We start from the raw sequence: 19115 nt of genomic DNA, 5'->3' as shown, positions 1-19115 counted from the left end.
TGGATAAGGCCTAATGTTTTAGATGTAAGGCGCTTTTTAAGTTCTATTTATATTATTATTATCATTATTAAAATATTGTAGTATTGTTGACTTTGAAATTATGACTAAAAATAATTAGCAAAAGAAAAAAACTTAGAAAGGGTTAGTGATTGTTTTTGTAGTTTTATTATCTTTGAACCATTGTCTTTTCAGACGAGGCGTTGGAAGCAGACATCGCACTCGAGGAGGAAGAGGCGGCCGATGAGGATAAAATCCTACCTGTTGCAGAGCAACCAAGAAACACCAAGGGAGGTCGGAACAAAGGGAAGAAGAAAGTGAGATGGCAGGGTCGGATGGGGAAAAAAAAGTGATGCTGATCAAAGTTGGGTGCCTTATTTATTTTTTATTATATTGTTTTGACGTTATTGTTCTTTTATTTTATTTTTTTTTTTTTTACTTGGAGAAAAACTCCAAACTGCTTCGGTCAAAACGTCAGGCCACTTACTTTTTTTTTCGTCTTTATTTATACCATAGATCCTTTTGTTTGGTAAGCAGTATGCAACCGCTATTTCTAAGTTCTTACTTGTAATGACGTTGGAGAGAAGAAGCGTTAGGTTCAAGGACTATTTCTTTAGAGCTAGTCTACATTTTAGGACAAGGGTCCTCTCGGGAGTTTGGTTAATTCATTTTTTTCTTTTCGTCAACAAAATCGAGTTGACTTCTCTCATAATAGTCCCCCCCCCCCCTAATAATGATCACTACATGACATGTTATAAGCCTCCACTTTTTTTAAAGCCATTGGACACTTTCGGTAAACAGTATTGTCCAAGGCCCACACTTAGTATATCACAACTTATACATAAAATAACAAACCTGTGAAAATTTAGGCTCAATCGGTCATGGGAGTCGGGAGAAAATAACGGGAAAACCCACCCTTGTTTCCGCACTTTTCGCCGTGTCACGACATGTTTTTAAAATAAATCCGTAATTCTCGATATTGAGAATTGATATTGTTTTAATGTTTTCTCAAAAAATAAAGCATTTCATGGAACAATGTTTCAAGAGGAGTCTTTCGCCATTAACTTCTGTAAACCCTGCAAGTTAATTGTAAATCTGTGAACTTTTAATCTTCTTTTTCTGTACCGAAAGTGTCCAATGGCTCTAAGAGATTCGACCAAGGCGTTTCTGCAAACTCTTCTTTCAAGCTTTTTTAGTTACCTTGAAGCAAAGGTTTGCCTAATTATGTTGTTTTCTGAAGAAAAGTAATTCAGATTCAATGTGGGATAAGGGACTTACCTTTTAATTGTTTGTTTTGTTTCCAATTTTCATTTCATATAGCACTATATAAGTAAAAGGTTTGTCTGCGGAATGTTTTATTTTCTATCATCAGAAAAAGAGGAAATACAAGTTTACATCCCCATAATGCGATTTCTCTGCTGCAGTTATCAGGTTGTATCATAAACTTTGGTGTGATCCTGACTATACAGCATTTAGACATTGAATGGCTTCTGACTGGCACTCCCGAACAAAGCTATCCACACTATATGGAGACAGCCAACATGATAGCTTGATAGCTCAGTTGGTAGATAGCCGGCACGTTGAACAAGAGGTCTTAGGTTCAAACCCTGATTTAGTAAATTTTTCTTTGTTTTCAACTAAAATATTAAAAGACTAAATAACAAAAGCCATGAACTTTTCACTTATTATCTCCATGTGAGTAAAAAAGGAGAAAATTTACCTAAATGATACATTCCATTCAGAGAAAAAAATATCACTTTATTTAAAGGTGAATATTCACCTGTCGATTAACCCAAAACAATTTGTCACCTCAAACCTTTGACCTAGCTGCATATATGAGCTCTGTAAACAATAGAGCGACCCAATGAGATTGTTCCCTTAACGCATCCAATCACAGCTTCAATGTCCTGGTAGAAACGACGTAAATTTGAAATATTTTGAGATGCCTTATTTTGCCAACATCTTTTTTGTTTTATCCAATTTTTTTTATTTATTTTTTTTCGGGGGGGGGGGGTGTAATGTTTCTCATTGGGCAGACAGAATGTCGGCAACAAATGATTGATTATTTCACTGTTAATCAATGCAGCTGATTAATGATCAATATATATTTTGTGATGAATTATGCTTTACCGTATATTTTTCTAAGTAGTCAACTTTAATTATAATCATTCCAGAAAAAAAATGAACATCTCAGATTTGACTTTTCTTGAAGGTCATCAAACATGAACGTGAAAACATTCCTCTTTTGTTAAACTGAAGTTTGTGATTTTGCTTTTGAGGTGTTATTTCTCTTAGTGTCTGTCAAATAAAAACCAAATTTGACTGACTTTATTACTTGATTTTTGTTAGTTTTACAAGACAATATATTTAGTGTTTGTTATTGCAATGAAATCCTTTATTCGAGATGCAGTAACATAATAGTATTAACCTAGTGCTAGTTGAGCTTTGACCAACTTGCTGTGCCAAAACATTTCTCTAATATAGGTTTACATTTATTAGCATGATAATCAAATAGCCATTGCTGCATTTCCATTATTTTTATCAACGATGTTAAGAGACCACGACTGGATGAGGCAGACTTTGCCCTTTTTTCCCCTTTGAGCAAAACCATAAAAACAGTATCAAGCGTACAACGCTTTGCGATACATTGGTGATATGCAAAGAAATCACTTTGTTCTGAAGTGAAACTTTTTGCAAAATACAAATGAAACAAAACATACTGTGTTTGGCCATTTCAAGCGTATTGATAGTATGCCACCCTGGGAATCATTGAAGTTTGTAGACTACTCGCGACTTGTTAATCCAAGCAGTTCTTATTCAGGCCTGCAGTACCCATTCCCACAAAGTCAGATAACTTTTGGAATATGATGATGATTTTGGGTCATCAGTGTTTTAATTGAAAGTCTATTCCCAGCTAGAGAATAAATAATTGTGTTAACATTTTCTTGGAACTATTGTCTTTTGAAGTTGGGATTAACCCTGTACTAACCCTGTACTAACCCTTTCATGCACAATTTATTTTGGTGATAAAGTGATTATATGAACACATTAAATGTTTTTTCTGTTCTGTTTTGCAAATGGCAACCAACCCCAAAACAGGTCACAATGGGTGCATTCAATTAGCTTCCCTGGGTCAACCCCGGTCTGCACCCGTTATGTTTGAATAGCTTTGACGTCATTCCAGGGGCTCACCCGGGTCAGCCCCAAGTGCCCTGCTTGTGGAGTGGGTCACTTGTGGGCTGGCCCCAGGTGCATGACGTCACCACGAGAGGGTGAGTGATCGTTCCATTAGCTCTTGTCGGGGGCTCACTCGAGTGAGCACCGCAGGGTCGCTAATCGAACGCACCCATTGTAGCACCCTCAAGAGTCACCTTTCTGGTCTTGCAATTTCAATTTTTCGTTCTACAACTATTTTCTGAAGGAATTTTAAACTGGTCACTTGCGACCAGTCGGCACATGAAAAAGTTGAAGACTTCCAGAGATGTAATTCTCATCAACTATCCTGAGTCAAACATCCCTTTGAAGAGTTTGGTTTCCCCTGGAGTGGGAAGTAGGGGTGGGCCAGGGGGGTGAAGGAAGAGCTTTCGTTGAAAACAAAAAAGAGTACAATATCTAACTTAAACTCGACTCGCGGAATTTAAGTGCATGAAATAAAGCATGACAAACTAGAAGAGGGTAGGGGTTTCCATTATTGGATATTTGTTATTGATTATTGAAATACTCTTATTGATTTATCAGGTATTACTAACAACTTATTGATAATTATAGTTGACAACAAAATAAAACCATGCAATGAGCATACAAGTTTATATTATTGTATTTTTATTGTCAATGTTTTATCCTGCCTACATTGTATGCTACTAAAATTCTGACCGGTTATGGCTGTATAGACGATGTGACCTCTGACGACACACGAAAACCATAACATGATTTGCGCGCATACCGCCGGCCAAAACCTTTATGTTTTGGCAGCCAGCTAGAAAGTGTATGCAATCTTACCATGACTACGTGTCTTTTTGCCCGGCGAAACATGACGTATACAGTGTTTTTTCAACAGAGGGCGGTTTGAATGTAAACTTAGGTCACATCGTCTATAGAGCTGAGGATTGACCTTAGCCTAACAAACAAATCAATTTAGATTACAAACTTTGTGTGTTATCCGCTTTATCAAATTGAAAAGTCTACCTTTCGATTTCTTGTCTTTTCTTATAAGGTTTTGGTACTTCTTGTAGGACAGACAATACCAAGGTTCACAGAACTACATTAAACTTGCAAAGTTTAACCATAATGAAGGTGCTGTAGGTTTTCCGAAAAGAGTACAACAATTTCACCATTGTTTGCCATTGTAGTTCATTGTGTGCTGCTCTGGGGTCAAAATGGGTGATTATCCCGTCCTTACAATGAGGACGTACTATGAGCAGAATTGCCGCACTTGGATCATACTAAGGAAGTGCTCTTCGCATTTAAGGCATTTTAAGGACAAAGCTACACGATCAAGTAAGACAAAACCCGTTTTAAGATTTTTTTATGGATGAGTTTAGACAGCCTTTACATAGGCTAAAGCTATACGATTGAGTAAGACCAAACGACGCGTTCAGATAGCTTTTACATAGGCTGCCTTTGATGAGGTCAAACAGTTCAAAAGTTCGCCAAAGAGTATTTTTCCTTTACACTCAACGAGGGCGCTATACGAGCTTGCGATGTCATATGCAAATTGTGTCATTCATCATCATTGTAAAAATCAAAACAAGTATTATGGCCGACAAAACCGTTGTTTTGGTGTCTGTAATCACGATGCTGTGTCCACGTTGACTTCTTGAGTCATCTTGAATAAGTTCATAACAGATGCTTTGTATTCCTCGAGGGTATTGTGAGTCTCCTTGGTGTTCTTGAGAGTGGTCACAGCATCTCGATACCTTGAGATCTCCGGTGATTTCAGGTACTTTAGTTCTTCCTCTGGGCTTACGTCTCCAGCCAAATTATTCTGTCAAAAAAAAAAAGAGAAAAGATGATTAAAAGCTGGAAACTACATTGTAGTTACCGCCTCGTTCATGCTTCCTGTGAATGTGAATGTGGTATGGATTTTGACACCACAAATTCGCAACGAATATTCGGCAACAGTTGAGCTATGCTCAACTATGGCAAAAGATTTGCTGCGAAAACAGCCCTGTGCCGACGAAAGTCATGCTGATGAGCAGACATGTACGTAAGCTAATGCGCAACTGTTGAACTGTGCTCAACTTCTGCGAAACATTCGCTGTGAAAAAAAAACTGTGAAGTAAAAATTGCTGACGAGCAGACATGTGTGCCAGCTGTTAACTATACATACACATAAACATACCTTATTCTCTATTCTTGCAAGAGTGGTAATGGCCGAGCGTCGTGATTGGCTGAGATCCCAGACATATTCCTCCATGTCGTCCTCTGTAATATCAGTCTCCCATGGCTCTGTTATCTGCAGTCAACCAATCAAATTCAAGATATTACTAATACAAATTAACAGGATTGTCCTTGGATTCATTAAACATAATTCCCGCAAACTGAAAATCCAATTGAAATCAATCAACTGCACAGGTAGGTTGTGTAGCGTGGCACAACTATGCACAGCACTCATTGTTCACTGTACATGTAGATGTCTGTACTGTGTAGATGCATTCTCCACATGATATTGTATTGCAGGCTGGCATAGTTTATCTATAATTCAAAACCACTGTGGACGATATTGAATGGTCAAACAGTAGGAGGGTTGACTGTGTACTGTGTAGATGCATTCTCCACAAGATATTGTATTGCAGGCTGGCATAGTTAATCTATAATTCAAAACCGCTGTGGACGATATTGAATGGTCAAACAGTAGGAGGGTTGACTGTGTACTGTGTAGATGCATTCTCCACATGATATTGTATTGCAGGCTGGCATAGTTTATCTATAATTCAAAACCACTGTGGACGATATTGAATGGTCAAACAGTAGGAGGGTTGACTGTGTACTGTGTAGATGCATTCTCCACATGATATTGTATTGCAGGCTGGCATAGTTTATCTATAATTCAAAACCACTGTGGACGATATTGAATGGTCAAACAGTAGGAGGGTTGACTGTGTACTGTGTAGATGCATTCTCCACATGATATTGTATTGCAGGCTGACATAGTTTATCTATAATTCAAAACCACTGTGGACGATATTGAATGGTCAAACAGTAGGAGGGTTGACTGTGTACTGTGTAGATGCATTCACCACATGATATCACATTGCAGGCTGGCATAGTTTATTTTTCATTCAAAACCACTGGACGATATTGAAGGGTCAGACAGTAGGAGGGTTGACTGTGTACTGTATAGTGTATTAACCCCATGGTTTCATAATACAGGCTGGCAAAGTTTATCTATCAATTCATTACCACACAGTTCATGATATTGAGTAGTCAGACAGTAGGAGGGTTAACCTTGAACTTTGTATTCCCCACATGCATTCAAATGTTATCATATTGTAGGGTGGCATACATTTGTTTACCATTCAAATCCATAATGGATGATATTGAATGGTCAGATAGTAGGAGGGTTGAAGCTATAACAAAACAAAACATGTGACAAGGAGATTCCAATTATGTGACGTATCTTGGATGCTTTCCTTTTCTCCATACATAAGTCTTCCTAAAAGCTGATTGAATGCACTGCTTACCCAAGCTTCATGGAATAAAACAGTGAACAGGTACATTGCATAGTCGTAGTTCTGCTTCTTAACTGGACATCTATTTTTAAGGAGAAAAAAGACAAGTGGAGATTAATGTTAGGGACAGACTTAAAAAAGTTTTGGTTGTTAAAAGTTCCAACCTTAGATCTGTGTATTTTGCCCAAAGTGAAGCAATTACCTGACAACTGACATAGGTCTTGTGAGAGCTTTGCACATCTCATTTTAACATACACATCATTTCTGAAATGCACAATTTTTTTTTAACAAATGAGATTTGAAGTTTGACCTTCAAAAAATCATCCTAAGTAATTTCATCTGATGATCTTTGAAAAACAAGAATGATGCCGACGCCCCTATTAAAGCTGCTGAATATGGTGGGTTTTCTTTGACTTGTTGAACCTTGTAAAAAATTGGTCTTTGTACTCACCTATCTGTCACCAACGTCAGTGTTTTGGTCTTCTTGTTGTATTTTGTTCCAGCTAGTTGTATCAACTTCCAGCGAGCGTGTTTGTCTAACGGCAAGTCTGCCAGTTTAACCTACAAAGAATGAAATTATTTGATTATCTCAATTCTAAGGAAGAAATAAAACCGGTCTGAGCCTGGCTTTGTGTTGTCCTTTAAGAATTTTTTTTTAAACTGCTGTGTATTTTTTAAATCATATTGCTTTTTTTGCTATGGTTTTTAATCTGCATTTTAATGTTTCTTTGACTGTACAGCGCTTTGAAACAGTGTTAAAGCGCTTTATAAATGCAATTAAGCTAAGTTAAGTTAACCCCTTCGAGTCCCAAATCCTTTGATATCCAATCGCCAAAATAACAGATTCAGAAGGACTGGTAAGTCCAGACAACAAACGCTAGAAGCAACACATACCCTATGCTTATTTGTTATTTAAATTTATTTACGTAGTATCGTTGCCCTTGCTCTTGGCCTTGGTGCCCCTTCAAGGGAAGTGCCCTTTGCAAAATAAAAATGGCCTTGCCCTTTCAGAGATGTAATTCCAGGCTTTCCTTACCTTCAATGTGACAACTCTTGCATCAGGATGTCTAAGAGACAGTCCGCTGAATACATAATCCGACGTCTCGACCTCGACAGGGAAATGTCTCTGACAATCTGCATGGGTCTCAAGACCCTCTGGCCACTCGGTGCACAATTCTAAGAACACCAAAGCATTTATCTATTATTATTTCAAAAAAACTCTACTATGTTTTTTTTTAAAGATGAATTTATGCAACTTGGGTATAAATGAACCCCCAAAAATATGACTAAATATGAGGTTAGTACGTGAGTACGTTTGAGAGCATTTGAAAAAAAAACATAAAAGAAAACGATTCAATATTACAAGTTTCTATTGTCAGACATCCTCACCAAGTATTCAACAAAACTATGAGCTAAAGCACCCAAGATTGTTCAGGTTTTGTCTTGAGACACTACATCTACCAGAAGCATAAACACCATTGTGCATTGTCTCTCCTCTCTCCTCGATTGGCTCTTATATATCCGAATCCAAACCCAAACTTAGACACTGCGAGATACACAAAGAAATGGCAGTAAACAAAAGTACAACTTTTTCTTTGAAGATGTTGCTGAAGTAACAAACCTTTAAGTTCTGCACAGTGTTTCTTGATCGCAGGTGGTGTCAAATGTAGAAAGTTGGGAATCTAGCAAACAAAGAAATGAAATCTAGGGTTAGAGTTTTGCATAGGGATAATGTGCTAGCCCAAAGAAAATATTTCGTTCATTGGCGATTGTAAGTGTACATGTTTGCTACCGAACTAAAACAAATGCCACACAAGATCTGTCCGACAAGACCTACATGTCCTTTGTGTTGCCATCTTCTTGTGGTCATCTTCTTCCCTCAAACCCCTGGCCTTTTGCTGTGTGCTTTCCGACTCTCTCTCTCTCTCTCTACAGGAGTATTTCCACTTGACTGCTTCTGTTAGTGTTACATCAGTACACCTGTCTATGTGTGTTGTGTTGTCATTTAGCTTTCGAGAAAGACTCTGCTAGGGTCGTAAACGTCAGACCATTATCTTTTTTTTTTGGCATTTATATCAAACATCCTTTAAAGGCAGTGTACACTATTGGTAATTACTCGAAATAAGTATTGCCATAAAACCTTAGTTGGTAGCGAGTAATGGGGAGAGGTTGAGGTAACATAGCTTTTGAGAAAGAAGTAATTTTCCACGAATTTGATTTAAAGACCTCAGATTTAAAATTTGAGGTCTCGAAATCAAGCATCTGAAAGCACACAACTTCGTGTGACAAGGGTGTTTTTTTCTTTCATAGTTATCTCGCAACTCCGACGACCGATCAAGCTCAAATTTTCACAGGTTTGTTATTTTATGCATATGTTGAGATACACCAAGTGAGAAGACTGGTCTTTGACAGTTTACAACACCTCTTTATTTTTTGTCGGAATATCGAATTAATCACACACCAAGCAGAAGGTGCCTCAGTGATAGACATTCTCCGATCTCCGTCAACTATTTTTTGCAGACAACATCACATCATGTAGACTTTACTCAGTCCTTTTACCTTGAGTAGTTCAGCATTGCCGTATTTATGAGGTGGGATTCCTCTCTTGACTGGGTAGCCCATCCTGATTGGTAGAGGGACTGCTGACCACTTGAAGGGTGCAGCAGTGGGATACACATTGCTCCAGTCCTGGTCTTCTTGCATTCTTGACTCTCTTGGTTGCGGTAACTTCATTACAAAGAAAAGGGATCATGTAATTCAAGGCTTATAACCCATACATTAATGTGTGTTAACACTGTATCCTCGGTAACTTCTCCAAATTCTGTCACAGGCATAATACTCAGGTGGATTCGAACCCAAGACCTTTGCTAATCTAGACTAAGAAATGTGAAAGAACTCTCCGATATACACCATCTATAAACTGTTTTGGTGTTAAACCATGGTTAAACAAAGAAAAATTAACTATAAAGCAGAATTTGAATAGTTGCCTCCGAATTAAGTTGCCGGGGCTCTACCAACAGAGCTATCTAGCCCTATGTTGGGGGTCTCCTTATCGTGTCGATATATTTGTTTGAGGGGCCAGTCAGAAGCCATACAACAGTAAGCAAAACATAAATTGCACAAACAGTCTCTACTTTCTCAATTATTGGTCAGAAACTGAATATGCTGACAGGTCCAGCTTTAAGTGTAATCTTATATTTATTGTTATCAATGTTCACAAACTTACTGGCTCTCGTCGTCTAAGTTTGTCCTGCATTAAACGCATGGCTTTACCCCGCATAGAGTGCTTAGATACTCCTGTAAGAAAGGAGAAATACAAACTTTTGCATACAAACTGTCTACATACAACAAAACAGGATATACAGTACAGGATTACACTTACAGTTGCACTTTAATACCGAGCAATCTTTGTATGGAATTTTTTTTAGGAATGAACATGGTGGAAAATCTTATGCCTTAATTAGCTAGCTAGCATGGTTAGTAATATATAGTATAGATTCATCCGCTCAACTTATTTAAACTCATGTTAGTTAAGACAGTTTTTATTTTATTGTTTCAATAATATCAACAAAATTAGGCAAGATAGAAGATTGGCTCTGCTCCAGATTTATGTTTATTTAGTTAGTTTTTAGACCATTCAGTTCAGTCCATCGGTCAACTCCGATTGTCTTAAAGTATGTAGATTGTAATTCATCAGTGAGTCAGTGTATGTTGTTGCTTGCCTTGCCTGCCTTGCCCCGGCCCTTGTTGTTAAGAAATTAACTAGCTTTGTTTATTTTTTTTAAGTTTAAAATGCTAGGTACACCGTAGCCGTAGAGACTCATCTTGCTTGAGTTTTTAGTAAATAAAAAAATTAATAAAACAAACATGCGTACGTTCTATTTCTGAATCGACATCTGGTAGGGAAGTTGACACAATAGACCCATAATGACTCGCCTTTCTGCTCGACACATTTCCAAGGAATGATGATGTCGGTAAAACCATGAAACTGTGGCGATGAAAGCATCGACCACACATCAAATGCCGGTACATGGCGGCTGCCATTTTGTAAAGTCCTGATCTTGACATCGAGAGGGCGCCCTTCAACATTTTGTAAAATTGTTCTGCTTTTCTATGAGAGGGCGCCCTGCAAAAAATCTGCTTTTCAATAGAGGGCGCCCTTCAGTATTTGAAAAAAATCCGCATTTTCAACAAAGGGCACCCTTCAACATTAGTAAAAATGGCCCGCTTTTTCAACAGAGGGCGCCCTTCAATATTTTGGAAATGTAGAAAGTTGGTAATATTATTCTATTTTCCTCCATGGTTATATTTTAAAAATATCACTCTCGAGACTATAGGCTTTCCTCCTGAAGACGTTTGTTTTCTGTCACAACAACAGTTAAAGAGTGCCATACCAAGGTCACTCCGACAGGTTGGGGCGGGTGTATTTTGCGAAAGTACAAGCCGTTATAGTCAGGACTCAAAAAAAGTGTTAAACACTACCCAGATAGTACTCATAATCATAGGGCCAATGCTGTGGTTTCTGGTCGGCAACGTTTGCCCCACACTGGCATTACATCGCTTTGATCGGCGTTGGCATTATGCTTGTTTCCGACATTGGGCAAATACTCATCAGTTTTTTTCACCACCGTTTGTGACAATCATCTTGTAAATTCCGTAGACCTGTTTCAGTTTGTTAACAATGTTTCGTGATTTGTTTGTGTTTACTTGGGCTAAAAAGCAAAGGCTAATTTCAAAAGAATTAGGCCGACAACTATAAAATGCTGGACGAAGAAAAGAAGAGGGTGGACACACCCTAAACTCCATTCAACCTGAAAATATTGTTGTTCAAACACATACAGCTGGTTTGGTTGGGATTATTGATTAAAAAAATGATTTGATGTTGCATCAGTGTGTTGCAAGGTCGGACATCATCATAAGTCGCACGTCCGCCACGTGCGCGTAGCCTCAACTGTTATGCTTAATTCTTTTGTGTTATGTTGTGTAATATTAATCTGTTTGGATGAAATTGCCATTTACAATAAAACCGTGGCAATACATAGTTGTACAAAACTTCTATTCACTGCTGTCCCATATTCGAGGCTCTACTTTTATGCAATATGGCCGACCGTACAAGGGGCCGAATATTGTGGTGGTCGGGTTGGCGCAATGGTATCTTTCCTCACCTGCCACCTCTAGACCCCGGTACCAATCACGCCAGGGGCACCATCGTGTATTGGGTTTTCAAGCCCATTCATGCTTGCGTGGATTTTTCCCAGAATAATAATCTCTGGGGTTTTCCTCTCTCACATAAGAAGCAGAAACTTCTTGTCTTGTCTTCTCTCCATTTGGGTTATTGGCTATAGACCTTATGCATTGACGTCATCCAGCGGCCATCTTAGTGGAAAAACGGTGACGAAACCATCGAAACGCACAGATTTGTAAGCGCGGCGCACAGGATTGGCCAATGAACAACCTCCTTTTGACCTCTAGGTGAGGGCACCCTACTGAAATGACGTCATGTGCATAAGGTCTATACAATGAAGTTCCTTTTTTAAGAGTCTTTGACTTCACAAGCAGATTAAGAAGTGCAAATAAAACGCATGATGACGTTACGATACAGCCGTATAGTCATAGCAGTAGTAGCCCATTCAGACACGGCTACTAGTCTTCCAAAACACAACTTAGACCTGTATCTAACACCCTTTTTGGTAATTTTTAAAGAACATTCTCACTTGGTGTTCCCAATCCAACATATATTGCACAAACCTTTTGACTCATTTGGTCAATGAAGTTTGCATAACTTTGGTGTGCTTTCAGATGCCTAAGAAAGCTTTTGGCCCAAAATACTTATTATTTAAGTTAAAAGTTACCTTTGTTTTTACATTATACTATCATCAGCCCCATTGCTCATTACCAAGTATACTAACAATACATTAAATGATTTTTTTTTTAAATTATCAATAGTGTCCAGTGCATTTAAAGTCAGTGGACACTGTTGGTAATTACTCAAAATAATTCCTAGCATAAAACCTTTCTTGGTGACTAGCAATGGGGAGAGGTTGATGGTATAAAACATTGTGAGAAACGGCACCCTCTGAAGTGCTACAGTTTTCGAGAAAGAAGTAATTTTCCACGAATTTGATTTCGAGACCTCAGATTTAGAACTTGAGGTCCCGAAATCAACCATCTAAACGCACACAACTTCGTGTGACAAGGGTGTTTTTTTCTTTCATTATTATCTCGCAAGTTCGATGACCGTTTGAGCTCAAAATTTTCACAGGTTTGTTATTCTTTGCTTATGTTGAGATTCACCGACTGTGAAGGCTAGTCTTTGACAATTACCAATAGTGTCCACTGCCTTTAATGGTAGTTTTGGTTTAAGATCTTAGGTAAGCCAAAATGTAGAGATGGGAGTCATGTGGGCTGATCGCTGAAGGATAAAAAATTATCCAAATTTAAAAGAAAACTTTAAGCAGAATACACACCAGCCTGTAGGTTCATCATTATCAATACATCTGACGTAGGCCTACGTGTACAATGTTTGCTTTTATAATATCCAGTTTAGCATTCGAGCAAGTCTCTGTTAGGGTCGAAACGTTATTTGGCTACTAACTATTATTGTATGTGCAATATGTCACAGTCCCGCTGTTTTGATGAATGTTACTTCCTAAGATTTAATTTAAAAAATGTTCGCCTCGGTTTATTTAAACGTAACATTTGCTTTCTATGCGCCAGGATTTAATGAACTCGCTCATCTCAGACTGCTGACAGTGAATGATTAATGCATGTGACAAAGCTGTGTAATAGCGATCAACTCTATATCAATTAATTATTAATATTTGGTCTGGCTAGTACCACCTCATTCCACACACTATACTGATAACTGTGTCTAGATGTGGCGTTTGGGCCACACTTTATACAATATTAAACTTTAATTTATGTTGTGAATTGACGAGGCCACCTGGGCAAATTGCTTTGTAATTGTTTCCAGCTGGAATTCTGACAAACTCCTTTGAAATACGGAAACAAAATTGCTGTTGACAGTGGCACCCTTCACACATTATTTTTTATAACAGAAAAATAAATAAATAAGAGGCGACGATGTTCGTACCATTGGTAAGGCGGATGCGCATCTCAAGGCGCGGATCCGTTTGTGCGCAGACGACATTCACTTTTTGTTTTGCCTCTTTTGGCGCGCACTGATGAATACATGTAGTCGCCATCTAACGATATCATAATCGCTATGCCATCATCATCACAACGTGCCACCTAATTTGTTTTTTGTCGCGATCTCACACGGCATTAGGCACTATACCAGGTCATTTCGCATCATCTTTCGTCAACACACTGTACCGAAAACATTGAAAAACAGAACTCGGCCGCCGACTCCACGCTAGTTAGTAAAAAACATCGACCGAAATTAAACGTGCTGATTTTTCATGGGCGTTATTTCGCGTTGGTGACTGTCATCAATTCCTGCTTCAACGTTGACTGGTTCTAGTTTTCTGTTATTTCTTCAATGGGATGTCTACGTGCCAAGTGTGAAGTAAACTGGATTCTCATGCTATACTAGTTCTGCTCTGCTTTTGTGTAGTTGACAGTACGTGAGTTTTCCCAGCAGTAACAACGATAGAGGAACTGCCAAGGTGAGCCAGTGTGTTGTGTATTTATTGATTATTTGCCGTCATGCTATAGTTTATGGTCGTGTAACGTTCATTGATGTTCTTGTAGACTTTGCATTTATTATTTTATGAACAGTCAAAGTCTGATATCTCTATAAAAGATAACTTAATTTGCATTAATAATTGTATTATTCTGTAATAATGGTTTCTATGAATCCCTTCACATCCCTTAGAATTTAGTTTCTGGGGGTTTTCTGGTTCACACAGCAATCGCTTTTGTTTGAAGGTTTCCTCAGGCCATTGAGGTAGAAATATCTCGAGCTACAGTGTTATAAGCTCACTGGTATGAGATATACTTTGTTGCATGAGCAGAAACATGTACTAATTATTTTAATAATGTTAGTATTAGTAATTAAAAGGATTGTGCAGACGCACTGCATAATTTAAAACCAGAATTTCTTTTTTCTTTTTTTTCGTTTTGACGGAGTAAAACTAAACAGGTTTGGCTTTTGATTGACTTGAATGGCTTCAGTCATGCGTTTGACATTGCGACATAGTTTCCATTGATCTCCTCCATGATGTGTGTCAGCTATACGGGGAATGGATATTTGGTAATTTCTACCAAGATTGTATTTGCTGTTGCCTTTGATAATGGGTTGGTGTAGTTGTCTGTGGACCAGGTTGGCTCAATGGTTTCTTTCCCTGCATCTCACCTCTGTGGACCCCGGTTCAAGTGCCACCTGAGACTCGAATGCAAATTGGGTTTCAGTCCCTACCCGATTGCGTGTGTTCTCACCTCAATGGGGTTTTTCTCCCACATCTAAAAATTGTACTTTATTTTTTCTTGTTTTCTGTTCATCCAGTTACTGGCGATAATTATTCTGTCGGATATGTTATCAACAAATAAATAAATAAACACAGCTGCATTGAAAAAGACAGTGAAACTTTTGGAGGGGATAGGTGGTCACTGTCCACTACTTCATAGTCAACCGGCACCCTTGTCGCTTGGGCTGTGCATTAATTTATAATATATTATGAATAACAATAGGCACAATGATTGGTATAAACTATTCAAAATGTACAATACATTGTTGGTATCGTCAACCTTTAATGCCCATTGCAAGTACGATTCTTTGAAGTGCACCTGGATCTTATTTCCTCGTTTAGTTTGTTACTCTGTAGGCCACTTTACACAATCATAGTGGTACGAGCCCCCCCCCCCCCCCACCCCACCATCACCACCAGTGCCAGTGCGTGGAATCGGACTGAAAGACATTTATTCGTTAGACTAGTTTTGTAAAAAGAAGAACAAAATCAGCTGCACAGCGGCCATATCAGTTTTTGCCCAAGGCTCAATATCAGAAAGCTCAATTTCAGGAAACATTGCTTAAAAATGTTCTGCTAAGCAGAAATGAGCAGATACCATTCACAAACTGTACATTTATTATGACATGTAGTTTGACTGGTAATCTTATTCTGGTAAGCAAAATGCTATTGTGCTTAGCTATTTTGTGTCCTTCAGCAGCTCTATGAATTGGGCCCTGAGTTGTACATCACCCGAGTCCCAGGCCCAAAGTCAGGGCTCCGCTTACTGCGCAAATCTAGCGCTTAAAGTTGCCTCGTAAAGCCCATGAATGTTAAGCGTAGAATTCCGCGGTAAAACAGAGCCGTGAAATTGGGTCCCATATAGTGACGTCAGAAACACAATGATATAATTTCACAGATAGAGAAGAGTGCCCTAGAAATGCCAAGTTTGGTTTCATTATAAATTTGTGGTAACACAATACACTCAGGCGATTTGATTCAATTTGGACAGTAATTTGAGAAATCTGGATGTTCAGAGTTTGTTTCCCTTCTTCATCGCTCGCTGGTTGTAAATCTCCTCTCTGGTTTGAAATGCGAGATATGAGCACGTGGTTCCAGTTCATGACGGATGTTCATTATCAGCGACAAAGACAACAGTGATACGTGATTCTTTTTAAGAGAGGGGTAAAGTTCAAAGTCTGCTTGTTTTGTTAGCCGCGACACTCTTAAAAGTCCAGGGTCACATTTTGACCCGGACCCGGGTCACGTGGAGCCTGATACATTTTCTGTGTCAGTATGACCCGGGGGATGTGTCAAAAATGACCCGGAAATAGCTCAAACTGACGCATATATATGTTGACCACTCTCCATGTCATTCTGATTCTGAAAAGGTCAGCGTGACCCATTGGACCTGGAATATGGATAAATTCTGACCCGAAAATATTGAGAGTGTCTTTACTGTATTTGGATCCTGAAACATTCTGCCCCTTGCTTGTTAACCTTAAAGAGGATGTCACATCAAGAAAAATATTAATGATTTAAAAAATGTGAACGTCTTGTTTTAAACCCCATGAAAGATTTACCACCCCAGTGAAACAAAAATCTTAATATTATTTGGCTTGAAATTATTTTATTTGCAGACCATTTTTTTGGGTTTTTGTTGGAGGCGTTTTTAGAGGCTTTTACGTACTGTGTGGCATAAAACACAGTTCGGTGAACGACTGATTGGTGCGTGCTTCAATTAGGCCTAGACGTAAAGAGAGCGACTCTAACATTTTATTTCCGGAAAAAAAATATAATCACGAGTTTTGAATTGGTGCCCGTCCCTGTTTAAGCCCTACTCCAGTCTAGTCTATGATGTGATTTTAAGTCATGCCTGAAAAGTGTTTACTTAGTCTGCTATGTGTTGTGTGGTCTGGTGGCAGGCTGATTAGCTACAAAGTGCAATGAGAAGATGTACTGCGTAGTGAGCAACACTTAGGCGCCAGTCTTTTTATTTCTTATGCTTAAAGGAACTGGCCATTAGATTTTGGTAATTACTCAAAATAAATGTTAGTATACAAACATATTTGGTAATGAGCAATGTAGAACTGTTGATAGTATAAAACATTGTGGGAACCGGCTCCCTCTGAAGTAACGTATCCAATATTTTTTAGAAGAGGGAATTTCACACTCAAAAAGACTTCAGGCCTGAAACCTTTTTAGGCATCTGAAAGCACACAAGGGTGGTTCTTATTCCACTATTCCCGTGCAACTTCGATGAAAAATTGAGTCCAAACTTTTACAGATTTGTTATTTTATACAATTGCTGGGATACACCAAGTAAGAATACTGTCTTTGACAAGTACCAAGGTGTGTGTTCAGTGCCTTTAATAGGCGCCAGTCTTTTTAATCTTATGCTTAAAAGCAGTGGACACTATTGGGAATTGTCAAAGACTAGCCTTCACAGTTGGTGTATCTCAACATAAGCATAAAATAACAAACCTGTGAAAATTTGAGCTCAATCGGTCATCGAACTTGCGAGATAATAATGAAAGAAAAAACCACCCTTATCACACGAAGTTGTGTGCGTTTAGATGGTTGATTTCGGGACCTCAAGTTCTAAATCTGAGGTCTCGAAATCAAATTCGTGGAAAATTACTTCTTTCTCGAATACTGTAGCACTTCAGAGGGTGCCGTTTCTCACAATGCTTTATACCATCAACCTCTCCCCATTACTCGTCACCAAGAAAGGTTTTATGCTAATAATTATTTTGAGTAATTACCAACAGTGTCCACTGCCTTTAAAATAGGGCTTTGAGTTGACACTCGACATTTTCAATCCATAGTCTAATGGTGTTCATATCTTCGCTAATTTACATTCGAGACTTGGACTCAACAAGATAGCTTAGTTTCAACATCATATAAACTCACAAGTACACATTTCGGCGAAAATATCCATTCACGTGCACTTGCAGCGCCAAAACTAGGTTAAAATATTTGAGGGACACAATGGGTGTGCATTTCTTCGTTGTATAGTGTCGTGTACTTTGGCCAGGGTACGCCCAAACAGTTAACTGGTTTAAATTTGGGGCCCTATATTATATTATTCGCTTTTGACTGGCACCCTGAACAAAAAATATTGAAACAAAATAGGGTAACTGTCGGGAGTGGGCTGGATAGGCCTGTGGTAGAGTGCCGGTACGTTTATCCTGTGGTCGTTGGCTCAAATCCCGCTCTAGTCAATTTGTCGGTGTTCAACACTAAATTAATTAACATTTCCACATTAAGTTTCCTTTTGGTTTATTACTTGATTCATATAACTTGATACATATTTAAATCATGTTCATTTACTATATGTTATGAAGGGTAACATGAGTAATGTATCAGTTCAAATGGTTCCCCTCTATACTTATTCGCAGTTACCACAATTTGCTTAGAATTTGCTGGGCAGTTTTTGTCTTCTGAGCAATTTTATGATATAACCCATTATTGGTATAAGGCGGAGGTGACCGTGCATGGGTAGATCCAACCATAATGTACGTTTCCCCCCATCATTCGTCACATCACCCCGGCCATTTTAACGCTGTGCCCATGCTCGCTACTCCCTTGGTATTTAGCACTGGGTAGATGACTGTGTATGATTGATGCACGTGATTAATGCACTTTGTGGTGTGAATTCTCCCCATGTCTTCAACCTGACATCCTTGTGGATGGATCGCATTGAGGCCAACACTTACACAGACACATATTAAAGCCATTATACACTTACGGTACAGACAAAAAATTAAAAGTTCTCAGATTTACAAATAATTCACAGTGTTTACAGAAGGTAATGGTGAAAGACTTATCTTGAAATATTATTCCATGAAATGCTTTACTTTTTGAGAAATCATTAAAACAATATTAATTCTCGATAGAGAGAATTACGGATTTATTTTAAACACATGTCATGACACGGTGAAACGTGGGGAAACAAGGGTGGGTTTTCCCGTTATTTTCTCCCGACTCTGATGACCGATTGAGCCTAAATTTTCACAGGTTTGTTATTTTTTATATA

General features: G+C 38.5%; 3 protein-coding genes across 3 annotated transcripts in view; 2 read left to right on the top strand and 1 right to left on the bottom strand.

Annotated features, from left to right (window-relative positions):
• Positions 1 to 3749, top strand: part of LOC139939368 (TPR and ankyrin repeat-containing protein 1-like) — a 56228-nt gene extending 52479 nt beyond the window's left edge. Inside the window, exon 38 of the mRNA XM_071935189.1 lies at positions 193 to 3749. Coding sequence (XP_071791290.1) covers positions 193 to 350 — 158 coding nt within the window. The 3' untranslated portion in view covers positions 351 to 3749. The remainder of the gene's footprint in view (positions 1 to 192) is intronic.
• Positions 3750 to 3830: 81 nt separating this feature from the next.
• LOC139939369 (small ribosomal subunit protein mS35-like) lies at positions 3831 to 10736 on the bottom strand. Its single transcript, XM_071935190.1, has 9 exons — positions 10544 to 10736; positions 9895 to 9965; positions 9228 to 9395; positions 8290 to 8350; positions 7705 to 7844; positions 7120 to 7229; positions 6681 to 6750; positions 5339 to 5452; positions 3831 to 4981 (listed from the first exon to the last, which is right to left on the bottom strand). The coding sequence occupies exons 1-9, from the start codon at positions 10734 to 10736 to the stop codon at positions 4787 to 4789; spliced, it is 1122 nt and encodes a 373-aa protein (XP_071791291.1). The 3' UTR covers positions 3831 to 4786.
• Positions 10737 to 13974: 3238 nt separating this feature from the next.
• LOC139940092 (uncharacterized) overlaps positions 13975 to 19115 on the top strand; it is a 29113-nt gene continuing 23972 nt past the window's right edge. Inside the window, exon 1 of the mRNA XM_071936332.1 lies at positions 13975 to 14296. The gene's annotated coding sequence lies outside the window, so the exon portion shown is untranslated. The remainder of the gene's footprint in view (positions 14297 to 19115) is intronic.

The sequence above is a fragment of the Asterias amurensis genome, chromosome 7, assembly GCF_032118995.1.
Source record: "Asterias amurensis chromosome 7, ASM3211899v1".
Classification (NCBI taxonomy): Eukaryota; Metazoa; Echinodermata; class Asteroidea; order Forcipulatida; family Asteriidae; genus Asterias; species Asterias amurensis.
Note: the sequence above shows the minus strand (reverse complement) of the source record. Positions and strands in the feature narration are given on the sequence as shown.

Excerpts from the sequence above, each read along its gene's own strand:
- LOC139939369 (XM_071935190.1), bottom strand. The coding sequence starts at position 10,736 with ATGTCAAGATCAGGACTTTACAAAATGGCAGCCGCCATGTACCGGCAT. Across the intron at positions 8,351-9,227 it reads GCAATGCTGAACTACTCAAG|ATTCCCAACTTTCTACATTT; the intron begins GTAAAAGGACTG and ends TTTGTTTGCTAG. Across the intron at positions 6,751-7,119 it reads CTGACGTTGGTGACAGATAG|ATGTCCAGTTAAGAAGCAGA; the intron begins GTGAGTACAAAG and ends CCTTAAAAATAG.